Source organism: Lissotriton helveticus, chromosome 4_1 (genome assembly GCF_964261635.1).
Source record: "Lissotriton helveticus chromosome 4_1, aLisHel1.1, whole genome shotgun sequence".
Taxonomy (NCBI): Eukaryota; Metazoa; Chordata; class Amphibia; order Caudata; family Salamandridae; genus Lissotriton; species Lissotriton helveticus.
This window is the reverse complement of record NC_136063.1, coordinates 400,735,091-400,757,639: the sequence shown is the minus strand read 5'-3', so window position 1 is coordinate 400,757,639 and position 22,549 is coordinate 400,735,091. Positions and strand designations below refer to the sequence as shown.

The following is a 22,549-nucleotide window of genomic DNA, read 5'->3' as shown; positions in this document are numbered from 1 at the left end:
GGCAACAAGCTAGCAGGAGGAGCTGGTGCCAAGTCAATTGCTGCATCTCTTCTCAACCATCTTTCAGGTTGGCAGATCTGTTCTTCTGGTGCCTGGAGGCCCCTAACTACTGAATTTAGGGGAGTTAGTGTAGGGTAGTAGCCAAGGGGCTACTAATCCTTGTGGTCTCTGTGCCCAATGACAACTTTCAGGGGAAGTGGGCATCACCCGGTCTCAGAATTCTTAAGTATGCCATTACAAAGATGGCTACTTCTGAAAAGTTGTCCACCTCAGTTTAGCCCTCCTTAGGGGTGGTAATAGCCTGAAGGTGGCACGCCTACATGACTAGCTAATTCTCACCTGTCCAAGTGCCAAAGGAGCTCTGGGGAAAGGGGGTTGGATTTCTCACCTGTGAGGGGAGCCAGATTCGCATTTCCAAAGGTGGCAGCTCTTCGAAGCTTGCCGGCCTAGGAAGGCTAATCAGTAGATCATCCTATAGGAGGGGGTGTAACACCCTCTTCACACACAGGCTTTTGTTCTGGGTCTCCTAAAAGCAAAAATGTCTCACCCTAAGAGGTCGGACCCATGTCTTGGGTGGCAGCCTGGCAAACATCAGAGTATAGTAGGTCTTCAGGGGGTACCTTTAAGGTGCTCTATGGGTGCATGTATTAATAAATCCAAAACTAGAATCAATGCGGTTTTATCATTATGATAAGTTTGACTTCACACATCCTATTTTCAGTGAAGCCATCACATAGGTGGGGAACTCGTTTACACCAGTGTCCAGCACATCTTCTAAACGGATTCCCTGTCCACTTGCACTGGCAGTAATGGAACTGATCAGCAGAGGGGCATATCTGCTCATGCAGGTATGCCCTCAAATGTAATACCAAGGACAAACGCTTGGGGCAGTAAGACCCGCTGTAGGGGTGACTTACAAGTACTACATGCAGTGTTATGAGGGCCTGATAAGGATGAGCGTCAGGTCGTGTTTTCAGTTTTTGTCTGCATTAAAACACGCACTCTGCGATAGCAGCCCTGCTGGAGTTTGGGGAGGGGTCCCTTAGGGTGGCACTATTCATGCTTCAGCCCTTGGTAGGGGGGACTTCTTTAGTACCACAGGCCCCAAGGGTATAATTTACTAGAGATTTAGAGGGTGCTAAAGTCATGGTCAGTTGGGGGAACGAATGTATAGTTTTGGGAAAGATCTTGCAAAGGTGATCTGGTTCGCAGGAACCCAGTGTATTTCCCCTCGAAATGACATGTACCAGGCAAAAAGTGTGGGTGACCATGTCAAAAAGGAGTACTTTCCTACATGCGTTTCCAAAGCTAGTCAGCTTTTAAACAGAAAGGGGGTTGGGGGCACACTGCATCACATCCCACACAGTCCGCCCCTTTGCATTATGTAATGCAGTACACAATTAGCACTTACTTCAGAAGTCGGTGTAGATAGTGCAGTATATCTCTAGACAGGTGTTTCTGGATTTAGTAGAAAGCAGCGATATTTTATCTGGGGTTTCTGGAAATGCTTCAACAATCTTCATAGGTCATGGTACCACTCACAGGCTCACACATGTGCGTCTCTAAGGCTCTTTTAAATAAAGGTCTAGCTAGTTTAAATCAAACAATTGACAGAACATGTTCTAAGTCTCTCTGTAGAAAGTAACCACCAATACAATTAACAAAAAATCTATAAACCCCGGGTTTTGGATCACCTTAAAGACTGGACAGATCGATAGTGCTGACCGCCTGGACACTCTGACCTCCTCCTGGGCTGCCACGTCGGTGGACCCTGCGCCAGCAGATCAGTGAAGTGGACTGTGCGGTCGGTGACAGCAGGCAAGTGGCTCCTCCACTTCAAGGAATATGCTGGCTGGATGGTGAGGTGCCTTCAAGGCTGTGGGAGGATGCAAACCTGCAGGATGAGTCGGGTCTTTGCAACTGTTGGGACGGGAGCAGGAAGGCAGCATTTGGCCACAGTTGTAGCATGCTTTGGCTTTCTTTGTTCTACTTTTTTATTCAGTCAAATCAGAGTTCCTGATGTCAGGGTGCCCCCTAAATACTAAATTTAGGAGTGTTAAGGGGAAGGGCAATAGCCAGTGGGCTACTTACCTTTGGGTCACTACACCCCTTATATCACCACTTCCTGCATGGAGTGGCCATTACCCAGTACCAGAGTTACTACTTCCACCAAAAACAAGATGGTGGAATACTTTTGTGGAGCACATCAACCCACCTTAGGGATGTGACCAACCTGGTGGTGCAACAAGCATACTTGCATATCTAATTTCCTGCCAGTCAAAGAGCGAAATATGTTGGCCAGGGTGTGCTCCTTCGAGTCAAGCCAACTGGGCCCGCAATGTCCCCTCTGCAAGAGCCTCCGGCCCAGTGGAGTGTTGTTTCATTGCCCTCCCATACAGTTTTGCGGGTCTAGATAGCCAGTCTAGCCAGGTGTCATCGCTAAGGGTGTCCGCTTAGTGCTATAGTATCTTTTCAGTATCTAGGTCTCTGGTATTGGAATACCACCAGGTTGAACAGCCTCTCCCAACTCCAATCAGCTAAACAGTGTATGAAAAGTCCATCAGTTGGAGAACCCCACCAAGGATCGCTCTGTTTGGGCAGGGCACAGTATTCAACCACAACTATCCCCCTGCCTCCACACGTAGGCTCTCCCTGGACCACCACTGTCTGGGCGTCTAATGAGTCTCAGTCGTTGTCTTCCTCAGATCCGCCGGACCGCCACCGTGTGCTCGGGGAGGCCTGTGCGCGAGCTGTCACTCTAGCGATCAGCCCCTACCAGGCTATCACTGGGCCTCGGATTTTTGGTCCTTCTGGTTGCCGCAAGCGGCAGGGGGAGGCCACCAGCGTCCCGAGGGCACGCTCTGATGTGGAGGAGGCGGGTTCGCCTCCTCCCCCCCAACCCAGCCAGTCGGTGGCTGCCAGCACACTTACGGTTGTCTGCCATATCTCCAGTTGCGCCCCGACTCGCCTGCGGGCCTCCAGAGTCTTGTGAGTTTCCTGGCCCAGCTTTCGGCCGCCCATCCGCCATCTTACCGCCCGGTCAGCACAGGCACTGGTTCGACTTCACCTCACTGCTGTTGTCGATCTGGGAATTCAGGTTTTCAGGTCAGCTGCTCATGCTGTTCCCAACTCAGGTCAGCGCCAAGGAGCAGCCAGCCCCCTGGAATCCGCCTATTTAGAAACTGACGCGGCAGAGCTCCGTGGAGGTGCTACTGCACAGACACCGTCTTGGACACGCCCCATCCATGTCCTTTTAGAACTGCAGCCCCTGGCAGGTGGTAGCCGTATCCACTGCGATATCTCAAGGTTGCTGATACATTGGCCCCTTTTTAGGTCTCGGCTAGTCGCGCGAAGCGCGTCTCCGCCGAGCCCCTATTGTCGGCATGTGAGCTTCCCAGGAGACAATCCTGGCCGCGCGCATTGCCTTGGAGGCGATTCGAAACTGACACGCGCACGCGAACGAGCGCTGCAGCCAGGCGCTGGACTCCTAGGAAGCTCTGCAGCATCTGCGATCAAAATCACACAAACTGAGGCACCGCAGCAACAAAAAACTACTTGAGGGATGGGGCCCTCGGTATCACGATGCCCCGGGCCCATAGCGACGCTCTTAACTTTCTTCGTGCCTTGTTTGTTTCTTTGCTCCAGCGGAGGAGCCGAGGCGGCCGGAGCACCGCACACCCAGCCCCGGCTCAAGTCCCGAGGTGAGGGGGAAGCAGAGACTCGAGAACGGGGAGACACACGGAGCCCACACACGGAGCCCCTTGCCGGTCCTTCACTCTCCCCCGGAGTAGCGCCATCATGCCGGCTAAGACCTTTTCAAAAGTCTTGTGCCCCGTATGTGGGCCAGGACGTGTGTACAATGAACGGTACGAGGAGTCAATAAAGGCGGGGACTTACCGTGCGTGTCCCGGTGTGGCGTATCCCCCTCCAGCCGCCGTTCTCCGGTGCCCGCTCCTCCAATGCTACCTCCCCTCTCCTCCCCACACACACACACATGCAGGCGCTCCGAGTCCCTCCCCCTCTCTGGATTGATCTGGTCTGGCTGGCGTCAGGGAGTCGGGGCCGCCCAGCCTCCAACACCACAACCTCCTCCTCCTCCTCCTGGCAGTGCACGGCAGCGCCTCGCGCCGCAGGGATCCTCTGCAAGTTCCCTCGCTTTTCCCTGCGACTCGTTCCTCCTTTCTCCCGGGAAGGGCCGCTCCTGTGGGTTACCAGACCACTCAGGGTCATCAGAACTAGCTAAACAAAACAAACATTTTTGGAAGGTGTATGGCTGGCAATGCTGACATTAAATGTATATATACATAAATGGCCGTGTCGAGCTGCCTTTCAGGACCAATAGATACGATTTCCAATGTTACCGTCTCAGGAAAACTGAAAAAGGTTTATAGAAACAACTACCTATCGGTTGTTCAGCTGGTTATTTCTGTCAGTCTAGACCTGTGTTTATTGCTTTCGCACTTCAGTAACACCATTGGCACTTCAGGACAAGCCTGCTTTTGTGCAGATCAGCTGCTCTCCTATCCAAACACAACCTGCTAGTTTAGCTAGATCACACTTATCGTTCTCCGCCATAGTCCCAGGTACCTGTTCTGAGTCACAAGTAGCCTGAGACACTAACACGACCACAAGGGTCGTGCTGCGTGCAACTTCATACATACACAAAACAACACGAAAGATGAGATAAGCCACAAGCCAATCTGGAGCTACGTTATTTGTCAAGATGGGGTCTGAATGAGCGCTCGTTTATGAACTTTATCAGTGACCTTTAAATGTGGTAATCAGCTTGTTTTGATGACCACAGTAAAACTTTCTCCAAAAACTTAATATAACATTTTTCTGCTGTCCTTGTGTAAACAATGAAACATTTATTTTAGTTAAGTCCGGATAGCAATTTAACATGTGAACATCGGGTAGGAAAAACCATTTGAAATAAAATGTGTAAAAAATATAGGCTTGTAAATTACACTTGCCCATTTAAACTCTCCGGATTTCTCACCAGCTTCCTTTCCCCTCCTTCAAAAATCTGAGTCTGAAACGAGTCTTAATTGCATGCCAAATTACAGATGCCCCATTGATTTAATCTCCATGTTTTTTAATATAGTACGACCCAGATCCACGAAAAAAGAGGCATTTAACAGAGAATTTTAAAGAAGCATTGGCATAGCCAATAGGTCTCGCCTTTGGGACCTTATAAGCGGTTATCCATGCAACAGTTGATGTTGCACCAAGGATATTGTGCTGCAAAACTAAATACTTATAAGGTCCCAAAGGCGAGACCTATTAGCTATGCCAATGCTTTTTTTAACTGTCACCTGCCCAAGATCAGGAAGCAGGCCCACCGAACCGGCACCTTCTCACCACTTCTTGTCAGCCAATAGCAACCCCCATGCCCAGCATACACAGAGAACTACACTGCTATGCCACAGCACTACCAACTGCCTGCCTTCCTGCCCCTACACTGTTACCCCGCGGTGCAGCCACAGGACAGTGGCTACTTTGCCCGTGTCTGCCCCGCAACACGTTGTTCCTGTCATGGAGGTTTCCCACAGCCGGGTGCAGTTAATAAATACAGGGACCCAAAAATATGTGGCATCAAAGAATAAGAACGGACGTGGTACAGGTAGGCTTTTTTTAATTTATTTATTAGTTTTCACTTTTATATAGCGCAAACTTTACCCGCAGGTATCAGAGGCATTTAAATCAGCATGCTTATTACAAGCAAGACTAGCACTCTATATTACTGCCAACTTTGCTTAGCATAAGCAACAGCTAACCATTCACAAACAATGTTTATATACCAATTGCAAATTAAAAAAAAAATTGATGCAAAGCATTGTCATTTACAATGCCAGTAACTCAAATTTTAATGCTGCGAGACCTATTGCATTGTAAATGCTTGTTTATCTATGGCCCTGGCTTCCTCTTTTCAGTGGAGGCTAAAAAGCCTAGGCAAATATCCCTGACCAACTCATCCATATCACATTACTTTTGGATAGTAGGTGTGGGAATCTGGAGGCACAGTATGGGCATTTTGCGTTCTCTGCAGTTGCAGAGAGGTATATCTGTGGAAACCACCACCTGGGAGGAGGACTTGTTGCCCAGGGGTGTGGAATTCCTATAGCCCAACTCCCAGGACATATTCTATTAATATGAAGCACACGCCATTCAAATACATTACAGTTGTTATATAACAAGCAGAGATTTTTCTTTTCTTCAGTGTTAAATTGTATTTTCTCTCCAGGTGACGACCTTTTAGCCAACAAGTGTTTTGTTGTTTGATGGGAGACATCCCTATGACTTAATCAACTCTGGTCTGTTTTGAAGTTCAGAGGTCAGACCTGCCTGTGTAATTCAGCTTGGGAGGTCGGTAGAACTGGAAATCCTAAGTAGATCAAGATCCAAAGTGTGAAAGAGGGTCACAATATCCAAAGGTATAAAGACACTGGGGCGGTATTCCCTCTATAGACGCGGCTAATAAAGCATCTAAAGTTGTACATTTGGTGGCGGGAGTATAAACTGCCCCTAGTTCCGGGCTCGAATGGCGAGATGATCCCTGAGGCGGAGTCTATTGAACTTTAAAAGACAAGGAAGGAAAACCTGTTCGAAACAATACCGACGAGGGTAGATAGGATTACGCAAGGAAAGGAACAAGAAAACAGTCTCGAACCGTAATATATGTCCGAACCAGATGGCAGGAAGAGAACAATCTAACAATGAAGTTGATGCCCATACCCACTATTACCAAGAGGAGTCATCTTACCTCAGGACTCGTAAGACTTCTTTGAAGAAAACCTGTACACATCCAGACCCAACAATAGATGGTAGGAGTACGCAAAGCATGTATATCAACACCCACATAAACCTCGAACCTTAAGGTTCCCCACAACAGTGTTTAGGACCATAAGACTGCTAAAAAACTCTGTGACAAACGTTTGAGAGTGATAGTCCTAATCCGGATGTTCCTCCTCCTCATAAGCTTTCCTCTTTAAATTCTGCAACATTGCATGCATCCAAACATGCAGGGCTTTACGATGTATCCAAAACATATTCATGGTCACCGACATCAGCCTCCATCTCAGACTCATGAATCGTAGTAGTCAGGTGGCAGTCATTCAGTGAAGAACATGTGAAAGTCACTGGAAATGAAATTGCCATCATCTATGAGGTAGTCGTCATGGATGTAATTGCTGTTGACAGTCTTGTAGACAGGAGTGGTATAAGTTGTCAACAGGATAGTTATCGACAACGGTCTAGTAGATTATGGTGCCATCGTCTGCATACAGGATCTGGACATCTTCTGTTCTCTCGGCTGCCATCTTATCAGCAATGCAGAAACAATGGACTTAGTTGGTAAAGTGATATTCCAAGAGGTGGTAAACGACAAAGGCAATTAAGTCTGCATCCCTGTCAACCCGCTGGTTAGTCATTCGCGGTTCACTGCACTGAGCGACTTCAAGCTTGGGCCAAACCTTCTGCGATTACTGCTATGAGTTAACTCGAACAATTTTAAGTGCCACACATTGTAGAGGGCTCTGACTTGACCTAACTTCTCTATACAGAATGTAAACAAGTGCAAATCTATACTGCATATCACCTGGTCTGATCACGGTAGGAAACTGGTATTTTGTTGCAAAAGACAAACCCACATCTTGTCTGGTATTTGATGCGACTGACTGAAGTGCACTGGGTTCCTGCTAAACAGGTGCCCAGTACCGGTGTTCTTTCACCAAAACAAGACCAATGGATGGGCGTGGCTACGATGGCGGCCTGAACGGACGTGCTTCGTGTGGCTCCCCGGCCCTATGCCCCATAGCACGGCGTAAGTTACTGCAATTCCCCCAAAACCTGCCCGAACTTACATCACAGGGTTGTACCCCATCGCGACACGCTCCTGGCTGAGTTTCAGCACAGCGGTGGACACCTGCACCCCACTGCGACCACCGCCTGCGAGATCAGCGCAATGGCGGCGTGGAGCTGAAGCTGCCTGGCGGAGCCTGTGACGGAGGAGCAGTCCGCGGACCTGCGACACCGACTTGCTAGAGGCGGTGAGAGGCGAACGGACCCCTGCGGTGGCGGCGCGATCAGCGCTGGGCAATCTGTGCATCCGGGGATAGCGCGTGGCTCCAGCGGGCCCCCGCTAATTTAGACCCCGGCTCCGGGCCTGTACTGAGGGCGGGCGGGACCCCTTCCTGCGGAGGCAGGTCAGAGCGGAGCTGCCACACCTCACCTCTCGGACACCCACGGCCCGCACACTGCTGCGGCCCTTCCACCTGGGGCCGTGCACAGACGGAGGAATTTGCTCAAGGACCGGAGCACCGCCCGCCGCTGCCGGCTCTCCCGCTGGGACGGCGCCATACCTGAGGCCCCGGCGCAGGGCCTGACTCTGCGGCGGCAGGCCTTGGTACACCGAGTGGCTCCTGGTGGCTCCTGCATGCACGGACGGGCCCGCCTGGGCGTCGCTTGCACCCGAGGCCTCCTACGCCACCCTCCGTGCCCACAGCTTCCTGCTTGCTTCGGACTCGGAGCCACGTGGGCCCGTTGCTGGGACTCAAGCCTCATGAGAACCTGCACTGCGGTTGATGCCCCCCGGCTCCGATCACAGAGGATACACCTGCGTGCGCCCCGGCGCTGCCCTGCCCAGCCACGACGCACATGGTAAGAGCGCCTACCCCCGGGGGCTGTGGATGGCCCGACTGTGCCCATGAGAACGGCGCGAGGTGAGCGGCTGGCCTGTTACCCGACTCCCCAGCTTTGGGCCTGCTTATAAGCAACTGGAGGGGCCTGGCGTCTTCGGCGCCCGTGATTGCCGCATCGCGCTGGGTGCCCCCACTGACGGAGCCCCCCGCCTCCGGACTGACATCTGAGCCCCACCATCCGAGGACTAGCACTAATCGCTTTGGTCTTGCTATACTAGCAGCGGGGGTTCGGCCCCGAGGAAGTCTACACGTCTCCCCAAGAACGCCCACCCTGGGTGCCCTGCAAGAACTCCCCCACAGACACCGCACCAGGCCTCGACCCACTGCCTGAAGACCTCTAGGCACCCCGCTAACGGAGAGCCGCATCCCACTCCCAGCGCTTTCCATACAACGGTACTGGCGAGCCCACCGGACCTAACAGACTCTGCACCTCACATTGACGGGGCGCCGACCAAGTCCCTCTTGCTTCCTCGGACCGGATCTATGGGGGCCCTCGCTTCGACACCATGGCTCACTCCAGCCGCAAAGGGACTCGGAATATCGCGGGTCTTCTACACAAAAACGCACCGAAGGGGGAGAAGGCCCAGACAGTGATGTCCCCGAAGCCCCGGCAAGCCCCCAGGGACAAGAGGATGAAACCGCCCCCATCACTAAGGCCTTCCTGGCCTCCCTCTTCAACACTCTGAGGGAGGATTTTCAAACCCTGAAACAGGAGCTGACGGGGGAGCAGCGGGAACTGCGTCGAGACTTGGACGGCCTGGGCGAGCGAGTGGCGTCGATGGAAGAGGCAGACCAATCCCGCAGCATGGAGGTGGAAAAGCTGCAGCAGGAGATTCTTCGGCTTCAGGACCAACAAGTAGACTTACAATCGCACTCAGAAGACCTTGAGAACCGCTCCCGGCGGAACAACATACGGGTCCGTGGAAATCTGAGAACAACAACCTGGTCGAATATTTGCAAGAGCTGTTCCGGGAGATTTTGGGTGAGCCTCAGGACTTTGTGATACGGATCGACAGAGCACATAGAGTTGGCCTGGCACGCCGAGCGCCAGCTCCACCGCCAGACATCTTGGCCTTCCTCCCGGACTTTCCCCTAAAGGAACGCATTCTACGAGAGGCCCGAAGGACACAGCCTATCCGTTTCCGGGACGAACCCGTAGCTCTTTTCCAAGACCTCTCCGCCATCACTCTGCAGAAACGTAAATCCTTCCAGATAGCAACAAACTTCTTGAGAGACAACGGTGTACTCTACTCCTGGGGTCATCCGTTCCGCCTGATCTTTAAATTGAAAGGCTCGCTTCATCAACTCAAGTCCCTCCGCAACACTTGTGCTCTACTGAACATTGAAATGCCGAAGTGTCCGGATCTAGAGACATGTCCCCACACAGATCTGAAGGTGACTCCTCACGGCGAACAGGGGACGGCTGGCAGACAGTGCGGCGGAGGCGATCCCCGAGATCCATCCCGAAACCGGACCCGGCCACAGTCGCCCAAGAACGAGAGGCAGCTGTGCAAGGAGTGGCGGACAACACTGCAACCGATCTGTAAGGCAATGTTACTCTGGGGGTTTTCTTTCATACTGTAATTACCTGGGGCAACAGGTCGGGGGGCCGCCAATTCGGCCGCTACCATGGTACCCTTTCCACTGACTTTCTACGGACCTGTGTCATACACGAATAGGCCCGAGACTATGAATAGTTCTGGTTTTGGTGGTTGTTCTGGGGAGGTTGGGGTATTTGTACGAGGGGGTGGAGGGGGGCTATGTTGGGACTGGGGAAGCTCGCTCTGTTGGGGATAGGGAGGTTCCTCGGGGTTGGTTGGGAAGGGGGGACGGGAGGGGGACCAGTGTTGCAGGCGGGACTGGGTGGGGAACGAGGGTGGGGACCAGTATGCCAAGGGACTTTTACAGGTTTCAGGTGTTAATTATAGCTTACTATGCGCAACAGCGACCTACGCTGCTAAACTCGGACATCTTCGTATTCTCCCTTGATGACTGATACACTTAAGATATTGTCTCTCAATGTAAAAGGCCTCAACAATCCGATCAAAAGAAGGGCAGTCATCTCCTACCTAGAACACTCAGAGGCTGACATCTGCTTATTGCAGGAAACCCACCTCCTGACTAAAGACTGGCACAGGATGCGCTCCCGGGCTTTTCCTCAGCAATACTTCTCCTCTCTCCCATCTAAGAAAGCAGGGGTGGCTGTTTTCATATCCCGACGTTTCCGGGGCCGGGTGGGGGCCAAAGTAGGAGAAATCAAGGGACGCCTCCTTGCATACACCTTCCTTGTAGGGAATAGAACACTGACGATAGGCTCCATCTACGCTCCCAACACAGGTCAGGAACCATTCCTGAAAACTGCAATCTCCGAGACACTACAGTCACCTCACTCTCAGCTGCTCATTGGGGGGGACCTCAATTTAGTCATGGACACGAATAAGGATAGGTCTGGGCACCGCTATGGAGACACCGGCGCGCCATCGGAGGCAGGCGGGACCTGGCTGCAGGAGAGGGGTCTTCTAGATCTCTGCCGGGCAACTAAGGGAGCGCAATCCGGGTTCAAGAGCCAGTGGCGGAGTTGGAAGTATTGGAACATGTGAGGTTTGGTCACTCCGTAGCCTCGCGTGATATCGGCGAGGGGGTTGAAAACCCTCCAGGTCGAAGAGATGGCCGGCCGGCAGTCCGTGCCACGCCATTGTGGAAAGGCACGAGGATCAGCGCCCGGCGGGAATTCTGGATTGTCGAAGAGCGGAGTGAGCGGGGAGGGGAAGGTCGTCAGGCCTCTCCTATCCGCCACCATGTCCCAGGTCTTCATGATGGTGCGTGTGATGGGGGAGCGGAGGAGGTATCGTGGTCTATGCTGGCGGGCAAGGAATGGGATCTTCCATAGTGATGTCTGAGCCATCGCCCTGTCTTGAATTAGCCATCTCTTTTCGGACTCAGGCCTGTACCACTCCACCAAGTAGCGGAGTTGCGAGGCTTGAAAGTATTGCAGGAGATTAGGGATCCCAAGTCCTCCCTCATCAATACCTCTGTGCGCCACCTGTTTATGCAGCCTTGCGCGTTTCTTTTCCCAGATGAACTGATGGAGAGCATTTTGCAGATCAGCAAGTGCGCCCGGCGGCGGCAGTACTGGGAGGGTCTGGAAGATATACAAGATCTTAGGTAAGGCTGACATTTTTACTGCTGCTATGCGGCCTAGCAAGGAGAGGGGTTGTTTCGACCATCGCGTGAGGTCGGCTCGGATTTGGGAAGCAAGTGTTTTATAGTTAAGGGCCACCGTGGAAGAGATAAGAGTGATTCCCAGGTATGGGAGCTGCGTGGAAGTTTGCAGGTCGCAACCAAAGTCAGGAGTTGGGGTGTGAGGGTGGGCGTTGCTTCCCAGGGGTAAAATCAGGGATTTCCCCCGGTTGATTTTGAAGCCAGACACCGCTCCAAAGCTCTCCAGTTCCTCCAGGAAAGCAGGTATAGAGCTGGACGGTGGGTCTAGAGCAGCGATAATATCATCGGAGTAAAGCCCCACTACGTGAGGTTCATGGCCGAAGGAGATTCCGCTAATGCGAGGGTTGTCTCGGATTTTCTGCGCCAGGGGTTCCACGTACAGGGCGAACAGAAGGGGCGAAAGAGGGCACCCTTGACGCGTGCCCCGCTGTATCTCGAAGGGGTCCGATTTAAGGCCACCCAATCTGACCCGGGCCATCGGGTGGTGGTAGCAGCTTGCGATCCAGGCTTGAAATCGGTCGCCCAACTGGTATCGTTGCAGGACCTTCTGCAAGTAGGTCCAATCGACTCGGTCGAATGCCTTCTCCGCATCGATAGCCAGTAGCTCCGAGTTTTGAAAGTGAGTTTTATCCACGAGGTGCAGGAGCCGTTTAGTATTATCACTGCATTGGCGGTTTGGGACAAAGCCCGATTGGTCCGGTTCGAGGATACCCAGTAGGCAAGGGCCCAAACGGGCCGCTAGTACCCCAGTGAATAGTTTCAAATCTAAGTTAAGTAAGGAGATGGGGCGGAACGCGGAACAGTGTGTCGGGGTTTGCCCGGCTTGGGCAGCACCACTATGTCAGCCGCCAGCATGTCCGGTGGTATGGAGCTCGGACCCTCGAAAGAATTAAACAACCTCGTGAGTATTGGAGCTAGTACCTGGCCGAAGAGTTTGTAAAAGCCTGATGAAAAACCATCAGGTCCCGGCGATTTGAGCGGGCGGAGGCGTGAGATGGCGGTTAGGACTTCATCAGGGCGAATAGGAGCGTCTAAGGCCTCTGCGTTCGCTGGGCATAGCGGTGTGATTTCCGCCGATTGCAAGTACGCGTCGACGGCGGCTGGCGATACTTTATCCTCGCTATACAGGGAGGCGTAAAAGGAGCGGAAGGCAGTAGCAACCTGTGCATCTTCGGTAAGGGTTTCACCGGAGTTGTCCAGGAGAGTGGTGATTTTCGAGCGCCGAGTCTTGGCTTTTAGGGCGCTGGCCAGAAGGCGCCCGGTGCGGTTGCCTCCTACGTAGTACGTATGGCAAATTCCGCTCTGTCAGTATCGAGGCTGGCCAGTTGAGCCCTGGTGGCCATCAGCTGACGCCAAATTCTCGGAGCGCAGGTGCGGCTATGAACCCTTTCTAGTTCAGCTACTTGTGCCGTGAGCTCAGCCCTCTTGTCTTTGCGAATCTTGGCGTCGGCAGCTGCGATGGCGATCAGTTCCCTCCTGATTACGGCTTTTAAGGCTCCCCAAAGGGTCGACACCGAGACTGCGGGGGTATCATTAGTGGCGAGGTAGTCCGGAAATGCATTTATGAATTTGTTTAATAACGGCCGGTCTCTGCAAAAGGGGTTCGTTGAGCCTCCATGAGCCAGGGGTGCGTGGTGTCTTGGGCATGCTGAGTGTCCGTTCCACCGCATTGTGGTCCGAGAGGGCCGCTGGGACAATGGAAACCTCGGTGACGTGAGGGACCAGTTCCGAGGAACTCAGGAAGTGATCTAGGCACGCATATGTGTGGTGTACATGGGAATAGAAGGTGAAACGCGCTGTGTTGGAGAAATGGCTGGAGACGAAAGACTCGGATAGGCACCTTATCTCAGACCTTTACAGGATGTTATCCCCCATGACTGGCCCAGTTAAGACGGCGGGACAGAAACGCTGGGAATCAGAACTCGGAAGGACACTATCACCCAAAGAATGGGGGTTTATATACTACAGAGCTGCACACACCACTCGTAATTCTAATGCCAGGGAATCGGCGGTGAAGCTGGCCATCTACTGGCATCTTACCCCGGCAAGACTCAATCAAGGCAATCCTCTTCGAAGCGCGCTGTGTTGGCGGGGCTGCGGTGAAAAGGGCACTCTGACCCACCTTCTGTGGGAATGCCGCGCTCTGCAAGGGTAGTGGAAAGCGGTTTTAGATGATATCGATTCCAGATTTGACACTGAAATCCCGCGCTTTCCTGCATACACAATCCTAGGGCTGCCCAACGCACTCACATTTCCCTTGAGGTCTCCTCGTGGCAAACAGATGGGCATTGCAGTCCAAGCAGCGTCACAACACGTCCTGTCACTCTGGGGATCCACCACCATACCCACCCACACTGGCTGGCTACATAAACTGTGGTTCACGTTAGGCATGGAACTTATCCAGGCCACGCTCACACACACGGCTGACTCATTCCAGAAGGCCTGGCAACCGCTCCTGTCCCTCTTATCCAAAGAATTTCACGAAATCACATGCCCGAAATATTTCCGCACTCTGCGGCTCACGGAACCACCACGAGATCCACCATACACTTGAACACCTTGAACCATACCAATCTGAACGTGCTATGATAGCAGCTCCGGACAAATGGCATACTGGTCGGGGAGGGGGGGAATGTTGGGTAAGGGGTGGGGGGGTTGAGTTCGTCTTATTGTTCTGTTCGATTGACTTTCTTACATGGCGCCTTCACCGAAGTGTCGGCAAAGCATCCCCGTGTAGGCATGGTTTATTTGCTTCCTTGCAGATTCATAGAGAAGACGTGCCTGTCTGTCTCGCTCGCTATATATGCCTACTGCATACCTACTGTTTTGCATTGCCTGTCTTTCTTGCTCTTAAAACCAATAAAACAAATTTGAAATTAAAACAAGACCAATGGTCACTTGATCTCCAAGTGACCAGGCCTTTAGCACCTCGCTAAGTCCCTAGTAAGCAGTACCTAGGACATAGGTACTAAACAGGGTCCATAAGAGCTGCAGCATATCTTGTGCCTCTCTAAGGGACCCAGCACCAAACTCATACAGACTGCCACCACAGGCTGGGAGATAAGATGCTCTAACAAGTGAAAACACAACATGGCACACACCTGTGTACCATGTCCTCTAACATTGCATGTAATATTTATAAGTTACCCCTACGGCAGGCCTTACAGCCTTAAGGCAGGGTGCATTTTATTACATGTGTGGACATATCTGCATGAGCAGATAAGCCCCTGTGCTGGCAAGTTCAATTACTGCCAGTACAAGTGAACAGGGTAACAACAGTAAATACACATGCTGGACACTGGTCAAAAACGAGTCCTCCAGCTACATGGTGGATTCACTGAAACTAAAGAGGTTTGGTATTAAAACATCTCACACTAATACACACACCGATTCCAGTGATGGATTTATTAATACATGCCCCCAAAGGGCACCTTAGAGTTGCCCCCTGAAAACCTACCAACAACTGGAGTGCTCACTGACTGGTCTTAGCCAGCCTGCCACCATAGACTACTTTCTGACCCCAGGGATGAGGACCTTTGCTCTCAGGTCAGGAACAAAGCCTGCTCTGGCAAATGGTGTTTACACCTCCCCCACAGTAGGGCCTGCAAATTAGCATTCCAAGGCAGTGAGCTTCAAAGAATCCACAGCCTTTGGGGTATGTGAATCTGGCTCCGCTCACAGGAGAGGTGAACTTTTATGCCAAAGTAATAGGCACAACCAGTTCTTTACTAGGCGGAAACAAAGGGAGTTTCATTTCTTTCGAGTCTGAAATTAAAAATCTCACCTGTGGTGCTACTCAAGGCTTGTTACTTAGCTCTACCATGTCCTATCTATATGTGCCACCGCTGGGATTATTTAATCACTCCTTTTAAATTATATTTACTAACTATGCTGTCGATATCCAGTTCTTCATTGCACTGGACAAGGATAACCATGACACTATGCTGGTTGCCAAGGGTTAGCTAGCATGCAATTGCTTAAAGTTACCTTTAGACAAAACAGAACTACTGATTGTTTAAACGTCATGTGGGCAGGAATTACTACTAACAAGTTTCTGGTCTCCTGAACATGGCTCTTCCCCGGATCCAGTTTCATTAGTTCGAAGCCTGGGCTTTCAATTGGACACTTCCCTTTCATCAAACACAGAGGTGAATCTGCTCTAGCCGCTTGTTGACTGCACTTAAGAATTTTGATAAAGGTTCTACCAAATCAGCCAATTATTGTATGGCCAGTGGTTGCTTAAGCAATTATACTGAATATGCTACAATACTGTACTGTATTATATACTTGGACACCACTTCTAAGGATATAAAGCGTTTGCAGAGTATGTAAAACACGGACAAGTTGGCACTGAATCTTCGTCCGACTGCTTCCGCATCAGCAGCTCTTAAGACATTCCAGTTGTTACGAATGGCCAAGATCATTTTTAAGGCACTGCTTAGTATTTAAAGCATTCCATCGATTCAGACCTTAGTAATTACAAAACTAACTTCAGCATTGCCAGACTAGCAGATTCTAGTGTTAGTCTAATTCTCATCTGCTCAGAGTCCCTAGATTCATATACAGCAGGGTAGCGCACAGGCCTTTTTGGTTGTAGGTAATGGGGCATGAAATGCTCGGCCTCTGTATTTGCACTTGACCTTCCAACTTGCTGCCCTTCAGAAAAGCATTAAAAAACTTGGCACTGGCAAAAGAGTGCACTCTATGTTATACGCAATACCAGTCGCAAACCTAATAGCCAGTCCTGCTTGACACATGAACTACCCACAAAGAAGTAAAGTAAGGGTCCCTGGTTGCTGCACAGTGAACGTCTGTAACGACCGTGAGAACATGATTTGTTGAGAAAGATTCCAACCAGGCTACATGGAATCACTTCTTAGGGGTAGCATTATGAAAAAATCCCAAATGCAGTGTAAGAAAAAGTAGGGATACTCTTAGTATCCCTACTAACACAAATATTTAACAGAATTTTATAAATCGTCAAGTTGATAAGGGATTAATGCCATTGGAAGACATCAGTCATGAAGACAAATGATTCCATGAGAGTAAAAGAAATGAAACTATTTTTGTGTCAGTGTGAGAGCAATTTGGTTATCTGAGATTTGCAATTCCAGTAGTATAACAGGGATTTGGGTCATGTTGCTAAAGATTCTCGCTATACTTTTCAATGGACAATAGAAGTTTACAGTCCTGAACAAAATATATGAGCTAAAGACCTGCACAAATGAAATATCCAGACAGTGCTGACTTGTCTTACATGTCAGTACTCCAGCCCCTTGCGATGCTTGGAAGAAACAGGCCCATAGCCTAGAAGGGTCTCAACAGATTGGGATAAGCAGAATGGTTTCGAACACACCAAAACTATATAAAAATGCACTAGATGTAAACAGCTGATGTTAAATTATCCATCCACAAAGTAATATTAAACAAGTACCAAATTGAGAAGTCAAAGAAGGACAAGCATAAAACTTTTTTTTCCTTAGGAAGTTTTAGCAGCTAATAACTATCCTGATACGAACACACTCAATATAGGCTCATTGATGAAGCTTCTTACTTTATTATAAATAAACCAATAGAGCACAGCCTAAGTAAATGTAGTGAGTACATTTTAAGTTTTAAAAGAAAACACTAAAAGGGAAGAGGTCTAATACCGAAGAGATTAGGGTGGGGAAATCAAAAAGATAAAACATTTTAGTCTCAAAAAATGAACATGCAACTTTGAAATTGTGTAACATGAACGTTGAATGTGCAAACTGCTGAAAAACCCTGCAAGTGTATTTTCTCAGTTAAAGCAAAATTGCATTTTAAACAGAAGACTCTGCTTTAGAAGGGATAGCAACAGGACATACCACAGGAACATAACTCAGAAAACATGAGCATTACCTTCAGAGGAACGTTGACGTCCATACTCAATAACTTTTTTGGCAATGATCTTAACTGCCAGAGTAAATGCAGCAGAAACATAGTAGCTTCCAGGTTCAGCAATTAACTGAATACCACTTTCTTCAGGAAAATATACCTCCAGCAAAGTGTTGACAGCATGGTTTATCTAAGATAAGTAACACCCAAAAAACAGGTCATGAACTAATCTTTACCAATGCAAAGCCATTCCACACTTAAGCATAAATTAACAAGCCATGTTAATTATTGCACATTTACAATACATTTGTCTGATTATTCATGCTCGTCGTTCTTAGAAGCTTTAGTCATGGGCACCGGTTCATGCATAAAAATAATCCATAAATCTAAATCTTTCAAAGAAGCACTATCTCGATCCAAACCAAACATTTATATGTTACTAACTATAACTACAAAGAGCTAGTTGCCAAGATGGACCCAGGTGCTAAAGAGACCATATGATGATAGGATCAAGTCACATTTGCAAGTTAGTTATGGTTTGACGGCTTTTAAAAAAAATCCATTAGAGGCATTAAACAAATACGTAGACACTTTAACTAACATAAATTAAACAATTAATTTTCTTTGTGTTTTTTGTACTGCAACTTCAATTTACATGGATGCCTCGAAGCTGTTTCTAGGAGAAACCGATCAAAAATATAGACAACACTGAATTTAGGTTGATTCCAGGACAATTGCTCGTTTTCCTCCAGACCTGCCTTTAAACACCTAATCAGGAATATTTTACCGAGCGGCACCAAATCACGCTAAGAAAACATACTTATGAATATCTTATGCAAATGCATATTACCAGTAGTCTGGTGGCTGAATGGGAGGATTAGGAACTGCTTGTATTTTTAACAGTCAAGCTCATTACACACGGCAAGGCAGTTATCCAGAATGTACAATGACAAAACACGACATGTATAGTTTTTTACAAGTTGCTATATACCGATATTGTAGATGTGCTTATGGGTCGCTTGAGTGCCATAACTCAAGATACTCCTACTGCTGAAGTAAATAACTGAGTAATAACCGGCTATGTTTCTGAAATAAAGACCGCAGTGGTGGCATGGACATGGCTGCTGGATCATGGGCAGATCAAGTGGGCCTGGAGGCCGTAGATGCAGCTCACTGTGGAGCATTCTGCTTCCTTGTGGTGCAGGTCAAGCTCTGGTAGTGAGACTGAGAGCGACGGCTGACTCAGTGATGAGTAGTGAGGCTGCAAAGGGACCTCTGCTGTAAATGAACCCAAGTATATGAAGCTGCAAGAAACTAGACAGAAAGCCAGATAATGATAATGGCCAATAATGCCCAGGCTGTTTGAAAGGAAATGCAGTGGTGCCTGGGAGCAGAATCTATTGAGGAAAGCACATCACAGTGATACCATCCTGTGACCTGGGCAGCGATGGACGCTTTGATGGTACTGTGACAAAGTCCATGCAAAAAGCAAGCTGACAACTCAAGTGGCATTCATAAGGATAATAAGCATCGAAGCGAGACACTGGGTTCAGTTGCTGCAGTAATCCCCAACATGCAGACTAACTAAAATACAAATTATAAAGAGTAAAGAGTGGTGAAGCTGCATGGAAACAGATCTGTAAATATTATTCTTGTACCGACGTGCTAGACCCTATCAATGTCCTACCCACACAATCAAACAAGACATTGTAAGCCAACAGAGCATAGCATGCCACAATCAAGGGATCTCACTTACAACTCAACCAACCACGAAGCAACAGCAAGAATACTGGCAGGACAAGTGTTGCAATATGTCTGATCAAGCTAAGCCGTGAGGTGGAGAGGAGGCGCTGCTGACCACAGACTCTGTAGGGAGTGTGAATCTAATCATAAGAGAATATCCACCACAGAGCAAGCTATCAAAGGAGAGCAATCTGTAGATTAAAAAACCAACACCAATCCAAGTTACTGTTTGAAAATAAGAAGCAAATTGTCAGACATTCAGGGGACATTGGTCCATCAGCTGCGGACGAAGGGCGAACATCAGCTCTGATACTATTGGATCTGAGCAATGCGTTCGACACAGTGTCCCACCAGATTCTGCTGCAGCTTCTGGAGGAGGCTGGCATTGAAAGCCCGGTCTTAGGCTGGTTCGCCTCTTTTCTATGTGAGAGAACCTTTCAAGTGTCGGTCCTTCCCTTCAGCTCCCAGACACACGTTATCCAACAAGGGGTCCCACAGGGCTCAGCTTAGAGCCCAGCTTTATTCAACATGTACATTCCATCCTTAGCGGCAGTAGGTAGGAGGGGTACATTCCATCTTTAGCGGCAGTAGGTAGGAGGGGACTAACTGTCATCTTATGCAGATGATACCCAGTTAATGGTGGCACTATCAGACAACTCCGTGCAGGACGAGATTAAGTTCAGGGACGATTTAACAGCTATAGAAGATTGGATGACCGCCAACTGCCTCCAACTGAATGGAAGCAGATCCAAGATCTTGCTAGTGGGGAGAGACACTGAGCTATGGAGTCTGCGCTGGCGGCCATCGACTCTGGGATATCCGTACGTCCCTAAACAGGCAGTCAAAAACCTGGGAGAATGGTTGACTCCGCCCTTACCTTTCAGGCCCAAACTAAGATGGTAGCTGGGACCTATTTCGGGCTCCTGCACAGGCTCAAACCACTGTTTTTTTTACCACACGTCCATCAGGTTATCATACAGGCCACCATTCTATCAAGGCTGGACTACGCCAGCTCACTTTATCTAGGGGCAAATAAAACTGAGATCCTCCACCCCCAAAGGGCACAAAATGCGGCTGCCCGGTTACTACTCGGCCTCCCGAGAGCCTGTCCCACAACTAACGACCGTCCGCAGACTACCCTGGCTGCCGGTGTCAAAACGCATCAAGTTTAAGTCTCTCTGTATCGCCCACAGAATACTGAATCTTCACTCCTTGGATATTTTGGCTAATCGCCTCCTACCCTACATACCCACCTGCCAATTACGATCTATGGGCCAACACCTGGCCCATGTCCCCCGGGTGAGGAAAGTGCGAGCGGGAGGTTGCTCTTTTCGCGTCCTCGCTTTGAAAGCTTTGGAACTCTTCCTATCTGTATCAAAAATTATGCTCTATTTCACAGAAGCCATGAAAACTCATCTCTTTTCTGTCTAATAGGTTCCGGTGTCTCTCACAGTAGTTTCTAACAGTTTGCAGACTCAGCACAGGAACGCCTCTAAGCGGAGGCAGCTGTGCGCTTCACAACACATAACTTAACATAACAAAATACTCCTTCAGGCAATGCAAAAAAGCTTAACTGGAATAGATGGAAAACTGGACAGATCAGATAAAGTAGAGGATTCACAAACAAGCCTCCAAACTATACATGGTACAGCGCCATATTACGGAATCAGAAGACACCGTAAACTATTAAGGAAAAAAATAAGTCTGGAAATTGGAAAGTGCATTAGAAATGGCCAGAAACAAGAACAAAAAAACTTGGAAGCAAGATCCAGAAGGAATTACCCTTCACGTATCAGGACTCCCAGAAGACATTCCCATAGAAAGATGGAGTTTGTGGAGCAGCTAGCTCCTTTGTGGTGGAGAGCCCACACCTCGCTATTGCAGAGCCCCATCCCGCGTCCCGGTATGTTGCATAATTGAAATACTACTCCATTATAGGACCAGACATGAGGCCCTAGCATTAGCAAGAGAGAAGAGGGACATATTACTATGGCTCAACAATATCACTACTTCGCTAATTCACAATATCAGTGAAGGAGGCTAGAAGCACATTTGTGGTAGTCTAAAGGAAAATGCAACAAGCAAACAATGCAAAACTACATACAACTCTAAGTGGAAAACCACACTTTTACTGAAGCTGCAAAAGTCACTGATCTAATTAAAAGAATGAATATTAACCAACACAAGAAGAAATTCACCAGGTAATACTGTAGATTCGGATTCATAACAGGCTGAAGGCCCCGGGTATCAGTGGTATGTTGTACAGACTGAACTGGCTTACCCTGGCAATTAACCCAGCACACTCAGCATGATTAAGGGACATACTATCAACATTTGTTAGCTGCCAATAGCTGTGGGAAAACAACCTAAACAGCTATATTAATGTATTTAATGGAAAGTTTCAGAAGTTGCTTACAAAAATTCAAGTATTCAGATACTCAGATGGTGCCTCTTCACAGGTAGAGACCGGGTACAGTCCTAAGGGTGAACCAGGCCCCCTAACACTGCATGTAGTACTTGTAAGTCGCCCCTACAGCAGGTCTTACAGCCCTAAGGCAGGGTGTTTGGTAATTCATGGGAGGGCATACTGGCATGAGCAGATATGCCCCTGTGCTGGTCAGTTCCATTAATGCCAGTGCAAGTGAACAGGGAAGCCATTTTAGAACATGTGCTGGACACTGGTGAAATCGAGTTCCCCAGCTACACGACTGCTTCACTGAAAATATGGATGTTTGGTATCGAATATCTGGTATCGACGAACCCACACGGATTCCAGTTTTGGATTTAGCAATACATGCACACAGAGGGCATCTTAGAGGTGCCCCATGAAAACCTTCCAGCCTCTAATGTGCTTGCTGACTAGTTTCTGCCAGACTTCCACCCGAGGCACTGTTCTGACCTCCTAGGGTGAGAGCCTTCTGCTCTCAGGAGATCCAGAACAAAAGCCTGTCTGGGAAGAGGGTGTCACACCGCTTCCCACAGGATGACCTGCTGATTAACCTTTCTAGGCCACCAAGCTTCAAGGA

The 22,549-nt window shown here is 49.3% G+C and overlaps 1 protein-coding gene across 2 annotated transcripts in view; it reads right to left on the bottom strand.

Annotated features, from left to right (window-relative positions):
* AZIN1 (antizyme inhibitor 1) overlaps window positions 1-22,549 on the bottom strand; it is a 590,344-nt gene that overhangs the window by 113,003 nt on the left and 454,792 nt on the right. For both annotated transcript variants that reach the window (XM_078686910.1, XM_078686911.1), the window contains exon 9: window positions 17,805-17,970. In XM_078686910.1, coding sequence (XP_078543036.1) covers window positions 17,805-17,970 — 166 coding nt within the window. The remainder of the gene's footprint in view (window positions 1-17,804; window positions 17,971-22,549) is intronic.